This window comes from Chenopodium quinoa, unplaced genomic scaffold, assembly GCF_001683475.1.
Source record: "Chenopodium quinoa cultivar QQ74 unplaced genomic scaffold, ASM168347v1, whole genome shotgun sequence".
Taxonomy (NCBI): domain Eukaryota; kingdom Viridiplantae; phylum Streptophyta; class Magnoliopsida; order Caryophyllales; family Amaranthaceae; genus Chenopodium; species Chenopodium quinoa.
The window spans coordinates 1,138,902-1,163,082 of record NW_018742810.1 but is presented as its reverse complement, the minus strand read 5'-3'; the positions used below and the strand labels follow the sequence as shown (position 1 = coordinate 1,163,082).

The 24,181-nt window shown below is 35.6% G+C and overlaps 2 protein-coding genes and 1 pseudogene across 2 annotated transcripts; all 3 read left to right on the top strand.

The window, feature by feature from the left end:
* Window positions 1-6,477: 6,477 nt before the first annotated feature.
* Window positions 6,478-13,446, top strand: LOC110725082 (annotated as a pseudogene).
* A 2,403-nt stretch (window positions 13,447-15,849) lies between these two features.
* LOC110725081 lies at window positions 15,850-19,495 on the top strand. The gene is made up of 7 exons (XM_021904553.1): window positions 15,850-16,278; window positions 16,392-16,541; window positions 16,599-16,664; window positions 16,813-17,454; window positions 17,620-18,400; window positions 18,761-19,038; window positions 19,148-19,495. Exons 1-7 carry the CDS (start codon window positions 15,850-15,852, stop codon window positions 19,493-19,495), a joined length of 2,694 nt encoding a protein of 897 aa, XP_021760245.1.
* Window positions 19,496-19,499: 4 nt separating this feature from the next.
* Window positions 19,500-20,039, top strand: LOC110725080. The gene has a single exon (XM_021904552.1). The coding sequence runs from the start codon at window positions 19,500-19,502 to the stop codon at window positions 20,037-20,039; it is 540 nt and encodes a 179-aa protein (XP_021760244.1).
* The last annotated feature ends 4,142 nt before the right edge of the window (window positions 20,040-24,181 follow it).

Sequence of the window (24,181 nt, the reverse complement as noted above, 5' to 3'; positions counted from 1 at the left end):
CCGTTGCCATAGGGGGGTTGCCTATTTCATTTTTTCTACTAGTGTTAGATCAGGCTCTCCTTGATATCTTGGTGGCTTGCTCTGCACCACCTTCTTAAATAGCTCTCTTTGAACATCTAAATTATTGGTTGAGTTCCTTGCTAATTGTTGGGCAACAGCTGCCAACTGCCTCACAACTTCACTTAGCTCTCCTTCATCGTTGTTGTCACCACTCCCTCTTGCCATCTTTCTTCGCCTGAATTAACACAAGGGGTTTTTTTTTATTTATTAAAATATGGTGTTGGCTAGCTCTCAAGTTAGACGCCCATCTAACTAGTTAATACCCTTGAAGCATACACATTAAATTTTAAGCTAATAAATTGGGATTACAAAAGTTAAAATTCCCAAAATTTGCAGCTTTGTCAACCAAATATTGATTGCTAACCACCCACACATCTAATAAAGCATCACAATAATAAATAAAAATAATTCCCATGGATTCCCAGAGTTTAGTAATTAATTATTGGAATTTTTTTAGTAAGAGTTGGTTTATTGGAATAGTGATACGAAATGAATGATTTGGAAATGAAATGAATTAATTGTCGACGAAATGAATTAATTGACAAGGAAATAAATGAAATTTTATTGTTGAGTAAGGAAATGATTAGAATACTGACATAAAATGAGTTTGAATAACTTGTGCAACTACATAAGTTTACTGACTTACTGTGGACATGCCACTTATTACTTCACTGAAACTGAAATAAATAAAATGCGGAAACGAATATAAGAATCCTAAAAGAAATGAAACTACAAAAATCTAGTCTTTTCGAACATTATCATTCTTGGCGGTAGATTGTTTGTAGCTTCCAGGATCGAATTCAGGGTCATCTTCTTCCTCCATTGGTTCAGGTGTTTCTGGATCTTGCTCTACTTGGACAAACTCTTCATCTTCTTCATCGTCAGATGAAATGTCGATTATAATTGGAGGTGGATTTGGATTTGGAATCTCCATAATGGAACTATCAAGGATATGGTTGCTCTCATCCATCATCTCTCTTTCTTCCTGCCCTCCATCTATCCCTGCTTGATTACCCTGAGTGGGAGAAGAACATCCTGGCTGATGACTGGTGGAAGGGGAATTATTACCTGCCGAATTTTCATAGTAGTAGTTTGGATATGGAATATGCAAGCGCTCACAATGATATTTCTCAACTCTAACGAGGTTAGAAAAAGGGTACCTATAATCTGGATACCACTGGCCATAATAGTCTCTGTATTTAAAGTAGTTTGGGATGTCCCCTGGTAAATAGAAATTAGAAAATTTTGCTTTGACAGCAAGGTATGAGGGTTCATCCAGAAGACAGTGAATAATCATAGCAGAAACTCGATCGGGAAGGTCATAGTGCTCGTCTCCGAAGACATCGCTCATATGGGAACAATAGAATCTGATTTTCTTGACATAATCAAACGGATGTTCATTGTTTTTCGTAATTAGAGTACCAATTTGGGAATGTTTGCTAGGAAGAATCAGCATCCTGTAAAGGAAAAGGCTAAGAAAAGAATTCCTTTCCCAACAAAATAAAATAATACAGTTATTGCATGAATTAGGTTCAATGTTCAATCAAACAATTTCACCTATTTATAATCATATAATCACATGCTTTCAATCAATTCACAAGATTAAACATCACAACCTAAATATTAATGCATACAAGAACATAATCATTTCTAACTTATATGCCTAAATTCTTTCCTACCCAAGCTCACCAACATGCTTTTATAAACTTTTAATTTAACACATATTACTTACCTCAATCCTTGTTTTCCTGCAAAATGAACAAACTGAAAATATTTTTGACTCTTCTTTTAAATAAATTTTTCAAAAATAAGCTCCGAAAAAGGCCCAAATATTCGGCCAAATTTAAAAAAAAATCCGGACACCCCAAAATAAATAAAAAAATTCGGATGTCCTTCATAAATTTTTTTTTTCGGATTTTCTATAATAAAAAAAAATTAGAACCTTTAGAAAAAATAATGAACAAATTTTCCGGTTTTCAAAAACTAAAATAAGTGAAAATAACTCTCTTTTAAAATAACTTAATTAGATAAGCACTTGGCCAAGTTTAAAGCAAAACACTTTAAAACACGTTTTTGGCTTTAGTGGTAATAAAAATCTCAACCAAAGCTCCCAGATACCACTTTGTAACACCCTAGAAATTTCTTTCCTTTAAAATACCTGTTTTGCCTTTTTTAAAATACAAAATAGGAAAATCTAAAACTTTACCGCCACCGTGAAAACGGCTAAGACAAATATTAAAGACACACAGCGGAAGACTTTCTTTAAAACCATTCAAACGAATTAACTTAAAAGTCAAACCAAACGAAAGTAAAGTCAAACGAAGTCAACCTACAACTTGGAATTAATTTATCAAAGTCGTCTACATATTCAAATAATTATCAAATACGCGAACGTACCTTGAATATGATCTCAAAATCGCCACCACTACAAGAAATCACTCACTTGGAATCTCCTACAATCCAAAATTACAAAGAGGCATTAATACCTATTCCACACAAATTTCCGGCAATATATACACTCCTTAAATCACTCATAAATCCTTTAAAACAAGCTGAAATTTAATTTAAACCCCTTACTTTTATTCCCAATTAATGGGTAATTAAAAATCCTTTCAAGAAACTTAATTGTAGCTTATATACAAAAATTCCAGCTTTATTAAATCATCTAAAGTGCTGTAATTGTGTTTTAAAACACTTATTTCAATAATTTAAATCACCCATAAACAATTTCCATCAAAATAGATAAACTTAGAAACCTAGGTTTTGTATGTAATTTGGGGCTTTTTAATTCAAAACCAAATATGAAAATTTATATACATCATATTTAAAATCAAACATCATAAAAATCATCACAAAACCCCAAAACAATAATTAGATCAAGGGTGGATTTAATTAAAAATCAAAAGAAGAATTTTATTTCTTTCAAAAAGGGCACACGACCACCAAGGCCGGACTGTTGCCGCGCCCGCCTGGTGGTTGCCGCTGCCGGTGAGTGCTGGTGGCCGGTGGTGGTGGTAGCCGGCTGGTGGTGGTTGTGGTGGTGGCCGGCCAGTGGTGGTGTGTGTGTGGGTGGTGATGAAACAAAATAAAAATAAAGGAGAAGATGAAAATAAGAGAGAGAAAGAGAAAATAAGAGGAGAGAGCAAGAGAGTGTTACCTTGGGTATTCTCCACATTGGGAAAAGTTTAAATTACCCATGTGATGGGTATTTATACTCCCTTTTTAAAACCCTCCTAGACTTAAATTTCCTTTTTACCCTTAATGATCTCATTCCTATTTAAACTAACATTTGGACTTTCCTTAAATACCATTGATTTAAAAAATTACCTTTTTATAAAATTATATGCCCTAATGATTTTAAATTATAAAATAATGTATTTCCAAAATTATTAAATAAATAAATTGGACCTTTAATTTAAAACTAAAACTCTTTAATTTAGTAAAACATCATAAATAATTCATTTCAACTTATTTAAATACTTTAAGAAATACTCATTTAAGTTAAAATACGTATAAAAATACGAGGTTTACGTAACTGGGCGCGTAAGTGGGTTTACGTAACTCCTCAACAGGAAAATACATCATGAACGAGCAATAATGTCGTAATTGTAGGGGGTCCATAACAATAGAAACCATAGTACCATATACAGAGATCCCAAGGATATGATACACGTCATGTAACATGATAGTCATCTCACCGAACGACAAATGAAAACTGTTAGTATCTGGCTGCCATCTCTCCACGAACGCTGAAATCAAAGGCCAGTCAAGGTGCTGATACATAATACCTGGAAGATGTGATAGCTCGCTCTGATCTATCGAGGCTAATGTCTCTGAACGACAAATGAAAACTGCTAGTATCTGGCTGTCATCTCTCCACATACGCTGAAATCAAAGGTCAGTCAAGGTGTTGATACATAATACCTGGAAGATGTGATAGCTCGCTCTGGTAATAATGACTGTCACAACTGATCCAGTGCAGTGCACATCTTCCTCCTACTCATACATCTCAAAACACCTCGCTCCACACCACCCCATATCGCAGTTGCGACATGACCACCATAGCTAGGAATGACGCTTCCATCCTTTGGACCGTCGGCCATCGGCGTAGTCACTAACCAATTGTCCTGTACCAGAGTCCGACTACGACGAGTCTCCTGAGTACTAACAAATCTCCCACCGGCACCCCTATACGTATGAACAATGTCATCAGGCTCCTCCTCGTCATCGCTTGATAAACCCTGTCCTCCTTTGTACGAGTACTCAGGGCCCGGTGACTCAGTCTCCTCATGCTCAGACTCGAAACCCGACCTAACCCCTTAAGACCCCGAATGATGATCCTGTGCCTCAGAGTTCGAACTCGCCATGCAACCATCGAGGACTGGTGCCGTCTCGGTTCGAGGCTGAAGACGATAATGGTCTCTCTCCCTCCTAACCGACGTGTTCAAGCGTAGTGCTAAAGCGTGTCGTGTTCCCGAACCCTCAATCTTAATTTTTTTCAAAAGAAAATTAAAATAAGCCTATCTTTAGTTCAAAATGATAATAATAATGATAATAATAATAATAATAATAATAATAATAATAAAAATAATAATAATAATATATAACAACAACAACAATTATAATTTCATTAGATCAACCTACCCCTCTCCCTTTTTTTTTTTTTTTTTTTTTTTATAAAAAAATGATTAGTTACAAATGGAGTGTATAATGTACAATATCAATGACTTAATATATTATACTTGTACTAAGTATGCAATAATAATTTTTTTTTATCTCATAAACACCCAATTATCTCACATAATTTAAAACGAGGTAAGTTTATATGCTCTAGTCCAGACAACTCATAAGTCACAACTCACAAGGGAGGTTGTTGTTACTCTGTTGGAACAAGTTGCAATAAAAACTAACTCAGTTACGTATCTTATAAAACAGTTAACTTGTTAAGATAGCCAAAGTCCACTCATTTAAATGGGTCTTACACCCTTTGAACCAACCAAACAAACACACCCAAAGCCTCGTTAAATTCATCTCTCCTACTTTAAAATCCCAACTTCAAACCTCCTTTCTTTCTCCCTGCTCAAAACACCATAAAAGCAACTCACATACATAACAAAAACAAAAAACTAACACACACTCCCAAGTCCCACCTACAATACTAATGACGACAATCCATCTCCTCCTCCTCCTCCTCCCACTCTCTCTCCTCCTCCTCCTCCTCGGCTCCTCTCACCACCCACCGCCACCGCGCAATCACCACTCGCCTTCAATTGCACGAGTAAGCCCACATGTAGAGCAAGCCCACCCCTCTACTGGTTTCTTCTTTCTCTCTCTTCCCCTATCACCACCATCCTTCTTTTTCACTCCTTTCCCTTGCATGGCCTTCCTCCAATACCACTTCACCTCCCTCAACTCACGACACAAACACTAAGAGCCACCACCGCTGCCATCTCAAACCTACCACTAATTCGTGCCAAATCAGCCCCTTATGCCCAGCAATAACGACCCACAACAACCCCTATACTCAACCAATTCGTCACCACTCAGCCCATATAACAAGCAATTTCGGCCACCTATTGCCGCCACAATACCACCATAATTAACACCACCTCACGAATTGCAGCAGCCCACACCTCAATACTCGCCGCCCTCCTCTCCACCGTCTACAACAATGCAGTTACAATGCGGAACCGCCGCACGCCACCTCTTCTCCACCGCCTCACCAATCCGCCACCGAACAACAACACCTCTAGCCACCACCACCAACACCTCCTGCCACCACATACCTCCAACCACCACAAACCTTCTTTCTCAAAACTAAACTAAACATCAATTAAAAATTAAAAATTAAAAATTAAAAACTATGACAATTAAAAATTCATACTTCCATAGTTCCATTTAGGATCTAAAATACATTTCAGTCACATAGATTACTTCTGGAGATCTAAAAGACCTACGAACGCAACAAAACTCTTACTACTTTTCTGCTTTTCGGATTTAAAAGACCTACGAACGCCCAGAATTTTCAGATCTCCGGGGGTTCATTCGAAAATTTCAGGCGTTCGTGGTTCGCCTAGGATTTTCGAATGAACCCCCGGAGATCCGAAACTTTCGGGCGTTCGTAACCTGGAGATTCCAGATCTCCAGGCGTTCTTCAAAATCGGCGAAAAATAAAAAAAAAAGGTCAACTCACCCGCTCGCCGGTGACGACTGCCTTGTCTTTGCGATTTCCCGACATCTGCGCCTCCCTTGTAGCGTCTACGTCAAGATTAAAAAAAAAAAAGGTTTTCTTGGTGGTTGAATTTGGTGGTAACCGGTGATGGTTGTTGATTTTGGGGGATGAATTTGGGTGAAAGAAAAAGGTAGGTGAAAAGGGTTATTTAAGGGAGGGGAATATTAGTATGTTTATTTTAAAATATGGGCGTTACCCGATAAATACCGGACGTGATTTAGTAACCTTTTTATATTATTGTTTCCACTAATTTGTGTAGACGCTCGGCACAAAAGGCGGAAAGCAAGGGGGCCAAAGACCATGAAACGGCACCATAGCGGTGATGAGGAAGAAGAAGACGAAGAAGAATAGAACGAGGTTGCGGCAGAGGCAGATGAAGACGAGGACCTCCACCCTAACCCTAAGAATGCCCAAAATCCCAGAATTAGGGCAATATCTGGACCGGAAGTGATCACTAAAAGTGGCATCCGAATCTCGGACTTCCCTGCTGCCATGAAGTAAAATGTGAACAGGCCCCATTCGCTTGTGCTAGAAATTGCTGCTGCTGAGAGAGAAAGAGAAATCAAGTGGCAGGGGCAGTGTTTGGGTGGAGATGCCAATTTGGAGAATATATCGTACGGGCAGCTTCAGGCATTGTCCGCTGTGCCAGCAGATAACCCTGCTCTGTTGGGTTTGGGTTCTGGTTCAGGGGACCAAGAGAGTTCAGTTGTGATTACTCCACCTCCCATTAGGGAAGGTAGGGGTATGGTTAAGATGTTTTGGGACAGGCTTCATGTTCTCCCCTTTCACACAGGTGTCTTTCTTGCCTTTCTTCTCTCAACAAAGTATCATTATTTTTGTTTGAGTTGCCTCTATGATCTATGTTCAGATGTGATTTCACTATTTTTGTTTTGATCGTTGCCTCTATGATCTATATTAGGTTGTAATTTGCTGATTGGTCCTCACTATTTGTTAGCTCAATCCCCGTCTAATTAATAATTCTAGTAAACTGGATAATTGGGACTTTGTATAACAATATTATTCTAGCTAACCCAAGTTATTGCTTGGTTTTCTATGAAGTTGGTTGTTATTACAATTCAATCTCATTTGTTGTTGACCTTTGGCTTCTTCTTCATCGACAGAGTGGTTTCAACCAACAACAGTGCACAGGTTGGAACGGCAAGTGGTGCCTCACTTTTTTTCTGGCAAGTCTGCTGAACACAATGCTGATAAATATCTGGATTGTCGTAATCTAATTGTTGCCAAATACTTGGAAAACTTGGAGAAGAGGTTATCAATTGGGGATTGCCAAGAATTGGTTGTTGGTGTTGATCACGAAGATCTCAATCGAATCTTCCGTTTCCTTGATCACTGGGGGATCATTAACTATTGTGCTCCTTCGCCTCCTTAGGAGTCTTGGAGTTTTGAGTCGTATTTGAGAGATGATTCAAATGGCGAAGTTCATGTGCCATCAGTTATGTTGAAGTCCATTGATAGTTTAATCAAGTTTGACCTTCCAAACTGCAGGTTGAAGCCTTGTGATTTGCCCTCGTCATTTCCCTCAACTTCCCCTGATCTTGCTGACTTGGACAGTAGAGTACGGGAGATGTGATCAGAAAGTAACTGTAATTTTTGCTCTCAGCCCCTGTTAACTGCATATTATCAGTCAATTAAGGAGGTAAATTGCATTTTTTTCATTTTTTTTGGCTATCATAGTTACCTTGAATTTTTTTTTGTTTAATTTTAATTTATTTTATTTATAATTTCTGATTTTTGGCTATCATGGTTATCATTTATGCTATAATGAGGCGCAGTCTTTCAATCTTATTCGTTTGCACATTAGCTTTGCGATTTTATGCAACTCCTTTTGTTAATTGAAAGGTACAATACGTACTCTTATTTTCTGTTACTGAAATGGAGGAACTCCTTGTGAAAAAGTATCTATATCATAGCCCTATTATGTTAATTGGTCAAAATATAATGAGGGATGGACTTTGTTTAATCATTTAATATAGTAATTAGAAGAACTACACTTGAATATGAGTCATCTGGATGTTTTTTGGTCCATTTTGCTGACATTTGTAGCAGAATTTAGAACAAGTTATTCTAAGTTTTATGTCAAATCAACTTTAGAAAGATAGTAGTGAAAGGGAATGTGAGATATATATGATAAAAAGATACGATAAATTCCAGCGGTCTGATCTAAGGGGGTGTCTGGTTTCACCTTAAGAATGTAATCAAGAAATGGAAACAGATGAAAACCCTTCCATTATACATGCTGTATGCTGGGTATTCTAAGTAAATAGGAATTATTGTTGTTTGGTTAGTGTAATAATGACCCCCACCCCTCCCCCACCCCCCAAAAAAAAAAAAAAAAAAAAAAAAATTTCAACCATCCTTACCTAGTACTGTCTCCTCCTCATCTCACCTGTCAACTTGATCAATGCTTACTCCAATTTCAATGCTTCCACTGGAATTTTTTTCACAAGATCCAGATTGGTCATTGGACATCAAACATCAGACTACTGATTTGCATATGGTTGTTTCTTGCCCTCTAGTTTCAACGAAATAAATAGATGAATAGTTGTTTGATAAATAAAGTTTTCAACTTTTGTTTTTTTTTTTTTAAGAAAAAACTCGGTATAAGCATCTTCATCCAAGCACTGACCATGGTGGATTAAGAGTCCAAGTGGGAGGGATACTCGAATACATTTTATTGATGGAGGAAGGGCTTGCATTAAAGTAGGAAAAAAATAAGACATCTTTGTGTATTTGAAGTCAAATTGATGTTAATGATACTTGTTTTAGTTTCTTCGGTTAAGTGTTTGACCCACCTCGATCTCATGGGATACCCACGACTTGGTGTCACCAACCAAAGCTAACATGAGTTGTTTCAACTCTTACCTCTTTATTTTACTCCACGAACTATTCCATGTTCAAGATGGAGTTTGCTTATTTATCCAATCCCATCACCTTCACATCTTAAATTACCAAAGTGGTGCATATACATGTGCATGCCATTGGGTTGCTTGCTAGTTTTGTTTTTTAGGGTCATGCTCCCTTGACTTTCTTTAAATCGACTCTTTTGTTGTGAATAAAAAAACCCCATAATTTAGACTATTTCTATAGGGCTATGCACCATGCTAAGCTTAGTAAATGGTTTAACTGACCCTAAAACATAGACATGCGTTTAGAAGCCTCAATCTGTTTTGGCTATACCCTGGATCTGCCAGGGACGTATTGAGAAAAAAAGGACTAGATGGAAAAAGAGTTATCCCAAGCTTCAGTGCTTGTAACCTGTCCTCTTTTTAAACTGGTGACTGCAACATACTTTTCGGTACTTGTCCTAGAAGACTTAGAAGCATGATTATTGGGCTATAGATTGTGATTCATTGCTGAACTCTACTGTAATGTGAATTGTGTCAAGGAAGAGGCCTATATAATCTATGGTTCAAGTTTTAAGATAACAAAGGTGAGTTTTGTATTACAAAATGCCATGTAAAGGGAAAGGAGTAATAATTTATCACTGTAAGCCTTGTCCTTAGCAGGTCACTAAGTTGAAAGAAGCTTCCTGCATAGCAAGTTATGGCCTTGTACATATATCTTTTACAATTCTAATTGCTGGTTCTATGTGGGTAATGGGTTAGAGAAGAGGAAAAAACATGATGAGCCTGTTTCTCTTTACTGGCATGTTTGACTTAAAGATATGCCTGATATATTATCTTTTTTGATTTCCACTTGATGAATCCAAGACCCTTTATACCTGTGCCATTTTTTTGGAGGTGGCATGGCCTTGTTGTTTGTCTTAGTTTCATGCAATTTTCTTCACCTAATAATCTTTCGTCAACAGGGTGATACAATGCTATGTTCTAATTGCTACCATGAAGGGAGGCTTATTATTGGTCATTCAAGCATGGATTTCATTAAGATAGATCCTTCAAAAGAATATGGTGATCAAGATGGAGATACTTGGACTGATTAGGAAACACTTCTACTGCTTGAGGCACTTGAAATTTTTAATGATAGCTGGAATGAAATAGCTGAGCATGTTGGAACTAAGTAAAAGGCACAATGCATTTTTCACTTTCTTCGTTTGCCCGTAGAGGATGGCTTGTTGAAGTTCCATGTTCCTCTGGTCAAACTAATGGGTCGGTTATGGACAATCATGGTAGACCATGTCTGAATGAAAATGGCGTTTCTTCAGGTTTTTATACTCCTTGTGTATTTCCTCATGTAATCATTGCTCTCTTGCAATATCTGCCTTTGTTTTGTTTAATGAAACTCAATGTTAATACACACCCATATGTCATCGGTTCAGGACCTCAGGAGCATGATTCTCCTGAAAATAGGTTTCCATTCGTAAATTCTGAAAATCCTGTCATGGCCCTGGTATGTGCATACTGTTCGTTTTACTTGCTTTAGTTTTGATTTTTCTTTCTTGCGTAATAATCAAAATAAAAATGGCTTTCCCATACATTATTCTGTGCGCATTCTTATGGATTAATTTGCATGTATATGCTTTAGGAAAAAAGGTCCCTCCCTCCCCGAAAATACTAAATGATTTGATCTAGACCTATTTAATGGGGCAGGTAAGGGGCGCGGTCAGATCTTAATGGGGCAGTTCAGGGCAGGCCTTGATAAATATTTAAATAGATCTGGGTCTGCCCTGGCTTGTTTTGAACTTAAATAGGCTTCTTAAATTATTATAAAAAAAAAAACAAAAAAAACTTATCAACACTTGGGCCCTGTTCACCTTAAAAGAAATAATATTCAGTAAAAATAATTTCAGTTTAGCAAAAATAATTTCAGTTCAGTAAAAATAATTTCAGTTTAGTAAAAATTAGTAAACTTAAATAAGAAATATAACAGAAAATTAGTAAAAATAATTTCAATTTAGCAAAAATAATTTTAGTTCAGTAAAAATAATTTAAGTTAAGCAAATAATTTCAATTTAGTAAAAATAATTTCAGTTCAGCAAAAATAAGGTGAAGTGAACGGGTCTTAAATGGGCCTTTATTAGAATTTTTAACATTGAGTCATGATAAACTTGTTGCTCAGCTCTCACACAAATAGGAGAGAGAAGCTCTAGAAACACATCAATACATCAATGGCCGAAGAGGCGACGACGAGGGTTTTTTTGGTTCTGTTTTCTCTCTCCTGCATACTCTTTCCTTGTTATTTTTTTCTCTCTTCCTCTAGTATTTTTCAGAATTTTCCAACTCTTATTCCAAACTAGGTTACCACCCGTGTGATGCACGGTTTCATAAACAAAATTAGCTAAAGTTCATGTATAATAATACATAAAAAAAAAATCGTCGGTTTTAGTGTTTCATGTATTATATTCTCATTGGAGTTAAGAAAATCGAAATCTGAAAATCTTTCAGAACATAGATACATAGATTAGAATCTCAATGGCATTTAAAGTGGGAGTTGTGGGGTCATAAACAAAGAGAGAGCAATTAGATGAAATTAGTTAACCCTAACATATACCAAAAAACATTAACCCTTCTCAACAAGATATCTCCATGTATCACATATCGTTTGTATGTGTGCACCTACAAAATTTAAACGACAAAATTAAAAATCAAAATAAGCACAATTTGAACTTGGGACTGGGTGAATGACTAATAATTTAAACGACAAAAACATTAGCCTTTCTCAGGTTCCAACCTGTCGTTTTTGTCGTTCAAATTTTTTTGGCTACCTTTTCCTTTTACTAGAAAGTGGAAACTATACTACAAAACTAGAATTTTAGAAATGCGAAAAGTGCTTACTTTTGGCCTCCATGAATAAGTTGCTCCCTTTAGTTATTATTGTTATATGTGCTCCTATAAAATAACAAGTAACCCACTTACATTAAATCAGCGTGATCTTTTTTAGGAATAGTTAATTGATATGAGCGAAGGTGAGTTGAAACTTCATGTCTAACACCTATTCATCTAAAGATTTTTAAAAAATTGATGTATTGATGAAACTAACAGAGTAATTGTGTAGATATGTAAGTTTATAAAGTTTTTCTCTCTTTCTCTTTTTTATTTATTTTTTATTTTTTTTATATAATTATTTCGAATTGATATTTTGATTTTTGGTGGGTGAAAAATAATCGAGGATAGGTTCAAGGGTTATGAAACATGAATAAGGACTAAGGAGTGACCCTTTAAGAGCCTGCTCCGATCCATTACCAACCCATATTAGGCTGCCCTGTGTGAAATTGACATACGTGTCATCAATTTTATTTTTCCCTTTGGAGCTTTTCAACCCATATAAGGCCGCCCCGTTAAAAGCTTAACCCTTTTACAAGATTTACCGATCTCACCCGTCTATGATAGTGGTGTAGGGGCCTTAGTTGGGGCCCCGATCCTTTGAACATGTCTAGTTTGAAGTTTTTGAAAAACTTTGATTTTCTTTATTTTTTTTTCCCCTTAATTTAGAAGTTGGTTTAGCATCTTGAAATATTGACAATGACATACATCATAATCCTCTTTAATTCTTTATTCTTCATTTTTATTTTTTCCTATACCCTAATTTTTTTTTGTTATTTAATTTGTTTGGAGTTAACATTCTAGTGATTTTGTTTCTTTGGCTTCGTAGGTTCTGAACTTCTGATCGATAGTGTACATTTTCCAGGTTGCTTTTTTGGCTTCTGCTGTAGGTCCTGAGTTGCTGCTGCTTGTGCTCATGCTTCTTTGGCAGCCCTTGTAGAGGATGATGGATCATTGCATGGTAATAGGTGGGTGTGTCTTCATATTTGTCTGTTTTATTCTCACTTATGTTTTCATACTTTAAGATGAAGTGTCTCCCAGAATTTTATAAGTCTCTTCAATATTTAACAATAGTAAGCTTGTATTCAAATTTCAAAGTAAATATGCAACCAAAGAAGAAAAGAGATTTTATGATTCACTAAACAGCAGTGTTCTTTTAATTTAATTAATTAATTTTTATGTTGTATGCTTGTATTAGTTTTGACCAGTGCACTATATACCCTAGCTGTGTTGGCATTGATTATCAGCTGTATGTGTTGCATGTTGCATCATGACGTATGAAAATGTGAAATATGAAAAATTTGTAAGTATGAACTTCTTTTGGCCTTGTCGATTTGAAAGTATTTTCTACTCTAAGCCTGTTGATTGCTTGATTCTATAATCTATTTAGTTTGCTTGAAATGAATCTACTCTTATATTGTGACCTACTAGGTTAAATTTTTTAATAATTATTTTTAATTTGATACTGTATAAGTAAATTTACATATATTATAGTGATTTTTTTTTTAAATAATAATGAATTTATTATTAAAAAGCTTATTTGCCAAACAGATTTTTTCTAAATACGCATTTTACCATTCATAGTATTATGGAAGGACACATTAAATATTTTATTTATGTTAATAAGAAATTTGTTTTACAATTTAGTTTTTAGTTGGCAGTAAGGGCCCCTGTCAGCTTAATTTCAGTTCAGTTCAGCTCCAATCAATTCAGTTCCTAATTTCCTTTTCTCATAAACAGCTCTATTCAGTTAAGTTGTTTTCAGTAAATCGGAATAGGCCCTAAATATATATAAGGCATATCAATTTTTTTTTTTATTTATGTATACAATTTATATTCTATGTGAAAATAAAAAAAATAAGGGACACACCAGGAAATCACATGTGTCATTGCTGGTGTGTCTTTTAGTATATATTATTGATTGATTCCACTTCTTTCCCCCCACCCCTCGTACCCCATGCTTTTTTAAAAGAAATATTTCTTTATTGGTTATCCCCCATTAAAATTCATAATTATTCGACCTATGGATGAATAATGGTCCTAATTGAGTTTTAACTCTCATGCTTTCTAAAACTAAGGGTATGATGCCCTTTCCAAAAAAAAAAAAAAAAAAAAAAAACTATGGGTATGATGAGGCTTAATAAATTTTTATTTGAATGAAGAAATTATGCAAGTTTTCTTGTTATGTCATATCATAGAACAACTTTCTTTTACCCTTGTGAATGGTGATTGGTGAAAATTCATATGTTTTTATGATTGGAATTGTGAAAGGGCAAGTTTTACTTGAACCAGATACAGGTGTTTCCATGAAAAAGGATCTGTGTTACGTGTAAGAACATGTTGAAGATTCTTATTGGTCTGGGAAAAAGGAAAGGATGAATTGGAAGAGTGTGTGTGTTTGTTGCTTTAGGATATAGGGGCACATGATTTAGGCATTTTTTGGGAGTTTGATTCGCAAAGGGGAAAGGAAATGGCATCAAGAAAGGGATAGAAGAAGAAAGATAGAAAAATTCTTTGATGTCTTATGTTGTTTAGGTTAACAATATAATATCATCCTCTCTTCTTTCTCTCACCGGTCACCACCGTGCTCCCTCTTTCTTTCTTTCTTTCTTTCTTGGCACTGGCAGCTTCTCTTCCTTCTTATTAAATTCGTGGTGGCTGGTGGGTGTTAGGGTAGGTAGTGGGTAGTGGGTAGTTGGGGGCTATTAAGGGGGTAGTTTTGTGGGTCTTGTGTGAAGGGTAAGTAAAACCTTTTTTTAGGGGGTGGGGGGGGGGGGTGGGGTTGGGGTGGGTGGGAATGGATGTGGAGGACTCTGGAGGTAAGGAGAGGGTAAAGGGAATGATAGATTTGCCTAAAAAAATAAGACATAAGGGAATCAACCTACTTGATTCTCTTACCTTTCATGTAGACCTCTAAATAAATAACCCCCTAAAGTGTTTTGAAAGTTGAATTCTCTCTATGAATACTCAATGGTTAGCATTAATAGTTAAAGACTATCAAGAATTCAGAACATAAAATACAATCACCATCCATAATTAGATTAGCATAAACTAAAGAGTGAAAGCTAGAGAGAGAAAGCTTTTTTGCCGCCATTTTTTACTTGCAAAGCTTGCTTGGGCCATGGCCAATCGTAAAAGAGGGAAGGCAAAGAAGAATTCAGGATCGAAGTCTTCCTCTAAAGCAAAGAAAAAGCAAAGATACAAATTACGATCATGCGAAGGAAATGTTGCTGATCAAGAATTGATTTCGGATGTGGGTTCGACCAAAAGTTGGCTCGATGGTGATGTTATTGAAGAAATTCCGATTCAAGAAGTCACAGAAAAGATCAATGACCATCGTAAATTTGATTTGAATCAATGGTTGCAGGTAATCTTTGTGAATAATTCTTCACCTGTGCCTAACTCTGTTTTGGGTTCTGGAATTAGTTCTTCCAATCCTTCCCCTCTGTTAATGATTGCGGATGATATGCATGGTGTTGATGGTAATAATAATGGTGGGATTAGTTCTGCTCCATTGCTGAATTTTGAGGGTATTTTTCTAGCCCTAAATCTTTTTCCCCCAATTGTTCTTCCCCTGTTTTGCATAGTACCCCTGTTTTACATTCTGAAAATTCTTGGGGCGGTTTGTTTAAGAATGTGATTGATGAGGGTTTAAACCTTAAAGAACCAGTGTCTAATTGCAGTATGCATAATCAGATGGGTAATAATGGGTCTAATCTTCTTCAATTGTCTAAAGAGGATGTGTAACATGAAATTGAATTTTGGGATTCTGCAATTGTTTGTTATGTGTTATGCACCCATCCCCCGTATTCTGTGATGAATGGCTTCCTTAGAAGAATATGGGGAAAGTTTGGAATTGATAGGGTGGCTTCTTGTGATAATGGAGTTTTCTTAGTTAGATTTCGAACTCGAGATGCTAGAGAACAAGCTCTGGCTGCTGGTCCCTTTATGTTTGATAGGAAACCTGTGATCACTAAGCGATGGAGTTCTGATCTGAAAATCCGTGAGGAAAAAGTGTCAGATGTTCCTATTTGGGTTCGTCTACCTAATTTGGATCTGAAATTTTGGGGTAGAGAAGCTCTGATGAAGATTGCTGGTTTGATTGGAAACCTAGTTAAAACTGATAAAGTTACTGCTCAAAAAGAGAGAATTGCTTATGCCCGTATTATGATTGAAGTTGAAATTAATGGAAAACTCCCTGATTTCATTGAATTTCTTGATGAGGAGGGCAATCGAATTAAACAAGTTGTTCAGAATGGAAACCAGTAGAATGTCTTGGATGTAAAGGAATAGGGCATGTTGAGATTGACTGTCCTAATCAGTTTCTCAAAGTTAATATACATAAACCAAAACAGCAGAGTTTTAGAGAGAAGCAGAAGATCTGGAGGCCTGTTCAGAGGCCAATGCAGACAAACCATGGTCCTAAAGGGGAAGCTATGCCTGGAACAGGAAAACAGTCTGTGCAAAAACCTGTACAAAAGACAGTGCAAGTTATGCAGGAGAATACTGTAAAAAAGAAAGTTGAGATTGTTGTTAATGTGAAAAATAGGTTTGAGGGGCTGTAGGACATTGATCAGGAAGGAACTACTGTCTTGGATAAACAAGGACAACAACCTACAGATTCTGGGCAGGTGAGTTTGGTGGAGAAGAAGAGGGCTTTGAATGGGGTGTGGGAGAGGGGTGAATGTTCTTATCAAGTATATGGATAAGTGGGGATTCTGGAATGTTAGAGGTCTAAACCAATCTAGTAAAATTTGTGATGTGCTTTGGTTCCTAAAGCATCACAATATAGGTTTGTTTGGCCTCATTGAAACTAAAGTGAAGGCTAAGAAGTTCGGGAAGGTGTTTGAGAGTTTTAGGAATCAATGGTCTGTTATAACTAATTACAGCAAGGTTGATAAAGGCAGGATATGGATCATTTGGCAGCCTACTTTGTTCTTGGTTCAGGGTGTGAGAATTGAATCTCAATGTATTCACACTCATATTACTCATAAAGCTACTGGTGTGTCTTTTTGGTGTACCATGGTTTATGGTCTGAATGTGGCTATTCATAGAGAGGAGCTCTGGTGCCATATGCAGGAAATCAGTGCCACTTTTGATGATCCTTGGGTTGTGTGTGGTGATTTTAACAACATCTTGAATTTGGGGGATAGAATTGGTTCTCCTTGTTGTTTGAATGAAGTGGAGAAGTTTAGGGACTGTTTAAGACACTGTGGGCTGATTGATTTTAAAACTGGGGGTTCTTTCTTCACTTATACTAATAAACAGCAGGGTAGTGATAGAGTGTGCACTAAAATTGATAGAGTGTTGGTGAATGAGAAGTGGTATGAAGCTTTCAACAACACAACTGCTGTTTTCCTTCCTGAGGGCCTTATGGATCATTGTCCTTGCATCATTTCCATGCTTGGGGAAACTGAGAATGTCAGGAAGCCTTTTAGATTCTTTAATATGTGGACTGGTTTTCCAGGATAAAATGACATTGTTAAACAGGCCTGGACTACTGAGATCAGGGGTACATAGATGTTCATTCTAGTAAAGAGGTTATAGGCTGTAAAAGCTAAACTCAAACAGTTAAACCTTGATCAGTTTTCAGACATTGAAATAGCTGATACAGTGGCTGCTAAAGAGCTTCAGAGTTGTCAAGAAAAGCTGTGTTTGGATCCTGGTAATGAAAATCTCATTCAAGATGAATATGTGGCTAGAGAAAAATATGATACTGCCCATAAAGCTAAGTTCCAATTCCTGAGGCAAAAAGCAAAGCTTCATTGGCTTAAGGAGGGTGATGTGAACTCTGCTTATTTCCGTGCCTGTTTGAGAAGCAGAAGAGTTCATAATAGAGTTACTAACATCAATGTGGATGGAGTCACTACTCAGGATCCCTCCCTAATTGCAAATGCATTCATTGAGTACTATAAAGGCCTGTTAGGTACCTCTTCTGTGCCTCAACAGAAGGTTCATCCTAAGGTCATTGAGGAAGGGGTTGTGCTTAATACTGATCAACATGCGGCATTATGTAGGAGATTTGGAGTTGATGATGTTAAAAAGGCTTTGTGGAGTATAGATGAAGACAAAGCGCCTGAACCTGATGGCTTTTCAAGTAAATTCTTCAAGACTTCCTGGGAAGTGGTGAAGGAGGATCTGTGTAAAGCTGTGTTGGGATTCTTTGATCATGGTAATTTGCTGAAACAGGTGTGCACTACTACTCTCACTTTGATTCCAAAAGTTGAAAATGCAACTTTAGTTACTCAATTTAGACCTATAGCTTGCTGTAATGTGATTTACAAAATCATCTCTAAAATGATCTGCTCTAGACTAAAGGAAGTTCTGCCTGCTATTATTGATGAGTGTCAAGGTGCTTTTGTAACTGGTAGGTCAATTATGGACAATATTTTAATCTGTCAAGATGTCTTGAAAGATTATAATAAAAAAAGAAATCTCCAAGATGCACTGTTAAGGTAGATGTGAAGAAAGCTTATGATTCAGTTCATTGGGATTTTATTAAAGACATGCTCGGGGTGATGGTCTGTGTGTCCTCTCCTACTTATTCTTTGTTACTGAATGGTGGTCTTCATGGTTTCTTTCAAGGCAAGAGAGGTGTTAGGCAAGGGGATCCCATGTCTCCTCTTTTGTTTGTGATAGTCATGGAATATCTCACAAGGCTACTCAGGAAAGTGGGGAAACTGAGACATTTTAAGTTTCATTATAAGTCTCAATCACATGTTTGCAGATGATTTGATGCTCTTCACTTATGGGGACAGGAATTCAGTGGGTTTGATTTTTAGAGCTCTGAATATGTTTAATAAGGTGTCTGGGTTACAGGCAAACTCAGAAAAAACAGCAATCTATTTTGGTAATGTAGATGACAGTACAAAGGCTAGCATTCTGAATTTCACTGGTTTTGTGGAAGGATCAACCCCCTTTAAGTATCTTGGGGTTCCTTTAAACTCAAAGTACTTAAAGGTGGCTGATTTTGATGTGCTTATTGACAAAATGCTACATAGATCGGTATGTTGGTCAAGCAGGAACTTATCTTACTCAGCAAGGGTTGTCTTACTCAGCAAGGGTTGTCTTAATAAATTCTGTTCTTATTAGCCTTCACTCTTACTGGGCTCAGTGTGTCTTGCTGCCAAAAACTGTTATTCAAAGAATCAACCAGCTCTGCAGGGATTTTTTATGGTGTGGGTCTGCTATTTTGTCTAAAGCTCCCCCTATTGCTTGGGCTAATGTTTGTATGGAAAAGAAATTTGGTGGCCTGGGAATTAGGGATTGTGAAAGCTGGAACAAGGCAGCCCTAGGCAAATATATTTGGCAGATTGCTAAGAAAAAAGACTCTCTTTGGGTTAAATGGGTGCACAATGTCTATATTAAGAATCAAGATTGGTGGAGCTATAAACCAAAGAAAGCTGATGGGTGGGCTTGGAAAAAGATTTGTAATGTTAAGGAGGAGCTCTCACAGGGATAAATGGATGCAGAACAGTGCTGAAAAGGTGGATTGGACGGATTGGATCTGGAATAGATATAACATCCCCAAAACTTCTTTTATAGTTTGGCTAACTATGCTTAACAAACTCAAAACCAGAGATACTCTGATGAAATTGGGAATTAGTAACACTGATAGATGCCTTCTATGTGATGCTGCAGTGGAGAGTCATAAACACCTATTTTTTGATTGTCAGTATAGTAGAAGATGCCTGCTGCTAATAGGGAAATGGCTTGGAGTCAGAGAAGTCCATTTTGATATTCAGAAAACATGGAAGCACTGGAAGAGATGTTTCAAGGATCCAATTTTCAGAAAGATCAGTTTTGCTAGTCTTGCAGATTTAGTGTATCAGCTTTGGTCTGTTAGAAATACTGCTTTCTGGAACCATGCTATTCAGATTCCTGAGATCTTATGCCATAAGGTTTGCTCAGAAGTTGTAGATCGTTTCCACCAACTGATCAACCAGAAGTGGAAGAGAAAGCACTGTCAATGGTTGAGGAAATTAAGGAATACTATGCCTTCCTGAGTCTGTTTTTTTTTTAGTGGCTTTTTTGTGTTCTGTCTTGAGCCTTTTTTGTTGTCCTGTTCCTTTTGTTAAGTGCCCTCCTAGAAGATGCCTTAACACTTGAGTTCAGGTTAGGTTTGTACTGTTTTCTTCTCCCCTTTTCTGTTTAGATACCCTTCCTAGAAGGTGAGCTTTTCAGAAAAGAGGATGGGGTGGTGGAGTGCCCATTGGGGGCTGTGTAGTTTGGAGGTTATAGTTCTACTTTGTGTATTTTCTATAACTTTCTTTTCTGGTAATAAAATTACTTACTTACCAAAAAAAAAAGATTAGCATAAACTAACATAAAACATTTAGAAATATTTACTCCCACCGGATTTAAACGTCACGTCCGGTTGTTGACACGTTCAAATTACACTATTAACGTGACTATAAATTCCAAATGGGCAATAACCCGTAAGCAAAAAAGAGAAGCTAGAGAATATGAATCACCTTAATGCCGGAATCAAAAAAGTTTGGACGAGAAAGACGGGCAAAAATATCCTTCTTAGTTAAACCCATCAATTTATTATTATTCATACTACCATAATTCTTCTTCTTCATATCATCATCATTATCATTTTCATGATTCAACTCAGAAATCTTATCAACTATGAATGAGTAATTTGAAGGAAGTTTTGTATTCCAAATAAAATCAGCCGAAGAAGCGCCACGAAAGGCCCGATTTAATCGGGCCAACCGGCAAATCTCCGGCGGGTCAAAATGGCCCAACACCATAGCTATACAACTTTCCGGTATGTCTTCGAGTTTGCGACGACGTCCCGGCGAATCTCCGCCATCGGTGGAGGATTCCGATGAAATTCCGGCACCCATTTTTAAATATTTTGGAGAAATGTGATTTGTTGGAGGAGAGGATTAAAATGGTTGTGTATGTTATAAATAAGTAGGCTTTATCCATAATTTCGTGATTTATATATATGACTGCTATTTTGGTGGAATATTTTGTATTGTCCACGCCCTTTGGAAATTGCGTGCCCATAACGCTCCTTACCAAAGTCGCCACAAGATCGTTCGGTATCAATGTATCATTAAACACGTAGCTACTAGGTAGCGGGTTATGTTCTTTTCAACTTAATACATGTATTGGGCTAATGAATGATGATCTGTTATTGTTTTCCTTATTATAACTTGTAGATTTTTAAGTAATTAATGAATTCATAATTTAAAGTCATACAAAGGTTACAATCAAATTCAAAATCAAACAAATACATATCAAATTAGACAAATTATATTTTTTCAAGGAAAATTAGTCTTCGTGAATGAGATATGACATATTTATATATCTTTTTCCATACAAATTGTTGTTTAATAGTGGTCTATCAATCTTGCGTAGTTTTGTATGTAAAGATGTCGGATGTGTGAGTCGTGCCTCATGTCCAGTCTGCAAACCTAGATACTAGCTATGAACCATACTTTAGCTTCGATGGTTATATTTCTTTAATTTTAAGCTTATTCTAGACCAAATGCTAAATTTTTAATATGTATCGTCGCAATCCACATCACATGTTATGTATAAAAATTATGGTCAACAGTTTACAAATTTCAGGTTGAAAAGTCTATTTTGACAATTTGGTTGAAATATTTGAAACAAATGGAATAAATGGTGAATTATGGAAAGTAGAAGTATGTATATAAGAAACACTACAAGTCTACAATACATACGTTGGCCAATAGAAAAAAGAAGGGAACAACTACAACTACATCATCCATGAAGTGTAATATAGTTACTAGAAATATGTATTACATGAGAATATTCTTGATGACGAATTTGCGTGCACTCCAACGAATTTGCTAGTTGTATAAAACATATTTATATACAGGCTGCTATTTTGGTAGAATAGGATAATATCTAGTCGTAAACCCATACAAAATATAAGCAAGACTGCTTTTATTTTTTTTTTATTTTTTTATTTTTTTTTTTACAATAGCAAAAGGAAAGCAAGACTGCTTTTAAAGATTTATTAAATTGTTGTGGAGTAGTGATAGTGTTTATATACTTGATTAACAAGAAATTAAAAGAATTTCTATGTTCTTATCTTGAATCCGTTGTAAAATAAATAACTATAAATAAAAAATAAAAATTGATTGAAAGATGTTAATCAGAGCTATATATATATATATATATATATATATTAGAAGTAAGATCGATAAGAGTTTAATTTTCTAAGGAAAAAGTCATCCAAATATTTGCATTTATATATTCAACATACCATGCATTAATGCTAAATACTTCAATTCGTATGAAATTTCTTATGTTACTAGTATAAATTTCATTCATTAAATAAATTATCTAGAAAGACCGTCCTGATATATAAGTAAATGAAAGTAATTCCATGCATTAATAATACTAAATATAAAATTCTTATATTTTATTAATATCTCAGGCAGTAATATAGATACAATATAATACATAATTACATAAAATTAAATAAAACGAAGGATTTCTTGATCTTGATCCGACTTCATACACACATTACTTGGTTATTGTAATGATATACAAGTAATAACGAATGTCATTATTGATTAATTAGTCATAAAAGTGAAAATATATATTTGGATATGTTAATATTTCGATCAAATCTTGCATTTATATAATAATTATAGTTAAGGTAATCGATGAGCGTAATTATGCCCATTACGAATTATAGGCAGTAATGGTACTTAAGAAAATCTTTTCTAATTACGGGACGAAAACAAAGACAATAATGGTACTTAAGAAACAAAGTCAGACACTATCAATCATGGGACTTAAGTTAACTGTTTAGATTTCCAGTTGTCATTAACTAAAACATTTTAAAATAATAAGACAAGCTTAATTACATGGCTGTTTTCCACATGCTAATGATAGTGATAGATATTAAATGTTTAATGGATTGTTAAGTTTGATCACATACAAACTCTAGTCTGCATCTCTATAACTCTATTCTATAACCAATTATATTGATAATATCGTCTTCTTTCTTATATTTTGATGAGAGACAATTAATCCCAACATACATGTAGAATGTAGATTGCGAGTTTGACAATGAAGGATAATTAAACAAAGTGGGGCCTCTAATCCCCTGATATTAACTTGGAAGTAGCCCTTAATTAATTAGTAGGCTTGTTTTAGTACGCTACGTATGCCACTAGCAGTTTAGCACTACCTATCCTATACTCATACGGCCGACATTTAAATTTCGTGGATAGCAATTTTTTTATATAGTATTTTTTTGTAATGAAGATACAGTATTATAGAATATCAATTAAATAATTTTTTCTTTTGGTAGAAAAAAATAGTTTTAAATTAGACTAAACAATGCTCAGTCTAATAATATTTACGTATCATTCATAAAAATTTAACTAATTAAGATTTATTTTATTATTCTTTATCCAATTTGATTCTTCTCCCAAGTATTTATACTCCGTATTAGACTTGCTTAACCTATTACTGAAGTTCCAACCAATGGTGATTTCTATGATTATTTAGCTTTGAAAGTAGAACTAAGTTTAGATGTCGAACCAAGAATTGAAAACTCGTCTTTAGTTTGACTCGATCACCAACCTAAGAATATAGAACAGAGTTTAATAAGTATTTTTTAAAATTTTGCTCCATAGAGTATGGAATACTAGATTTAAGATAATTCACCTTGTTTACGTATTACATAATTAAATAATTTTTTATTGACATATTATATATGCAATATATTCCTATACTATATATACACATTACAAAAATGCATGTCATCAAACATTTTATGTGGCGAATCTAAGCAACTATTTGATTCACACATTGCAATAATACCAAACTTAGTTGATCTTATCTAATTCTATAGTTCTATTACACCCAATAACATTATTCTTAGGATAATTAATTACACTTTTCTAACTCTGTAATCTATTTTTAATTGTCCCCTTTGCTTTCATGTGAAAAAGAGAATCTAACCACTTAGAACTCAATTATGATCTTGTGCGTAAAACTATTACTCCCTCCGTTTTTTTTAATAAGCTTGAATTACTATTTTCGTACTTTTTTCTTATAAGCTAGAGTTTTACTTTTGAAAATCTCCTATCATTGAATAATACTACGTATATCTTTATCTACCAATGTCACCACTGTTTCTTAC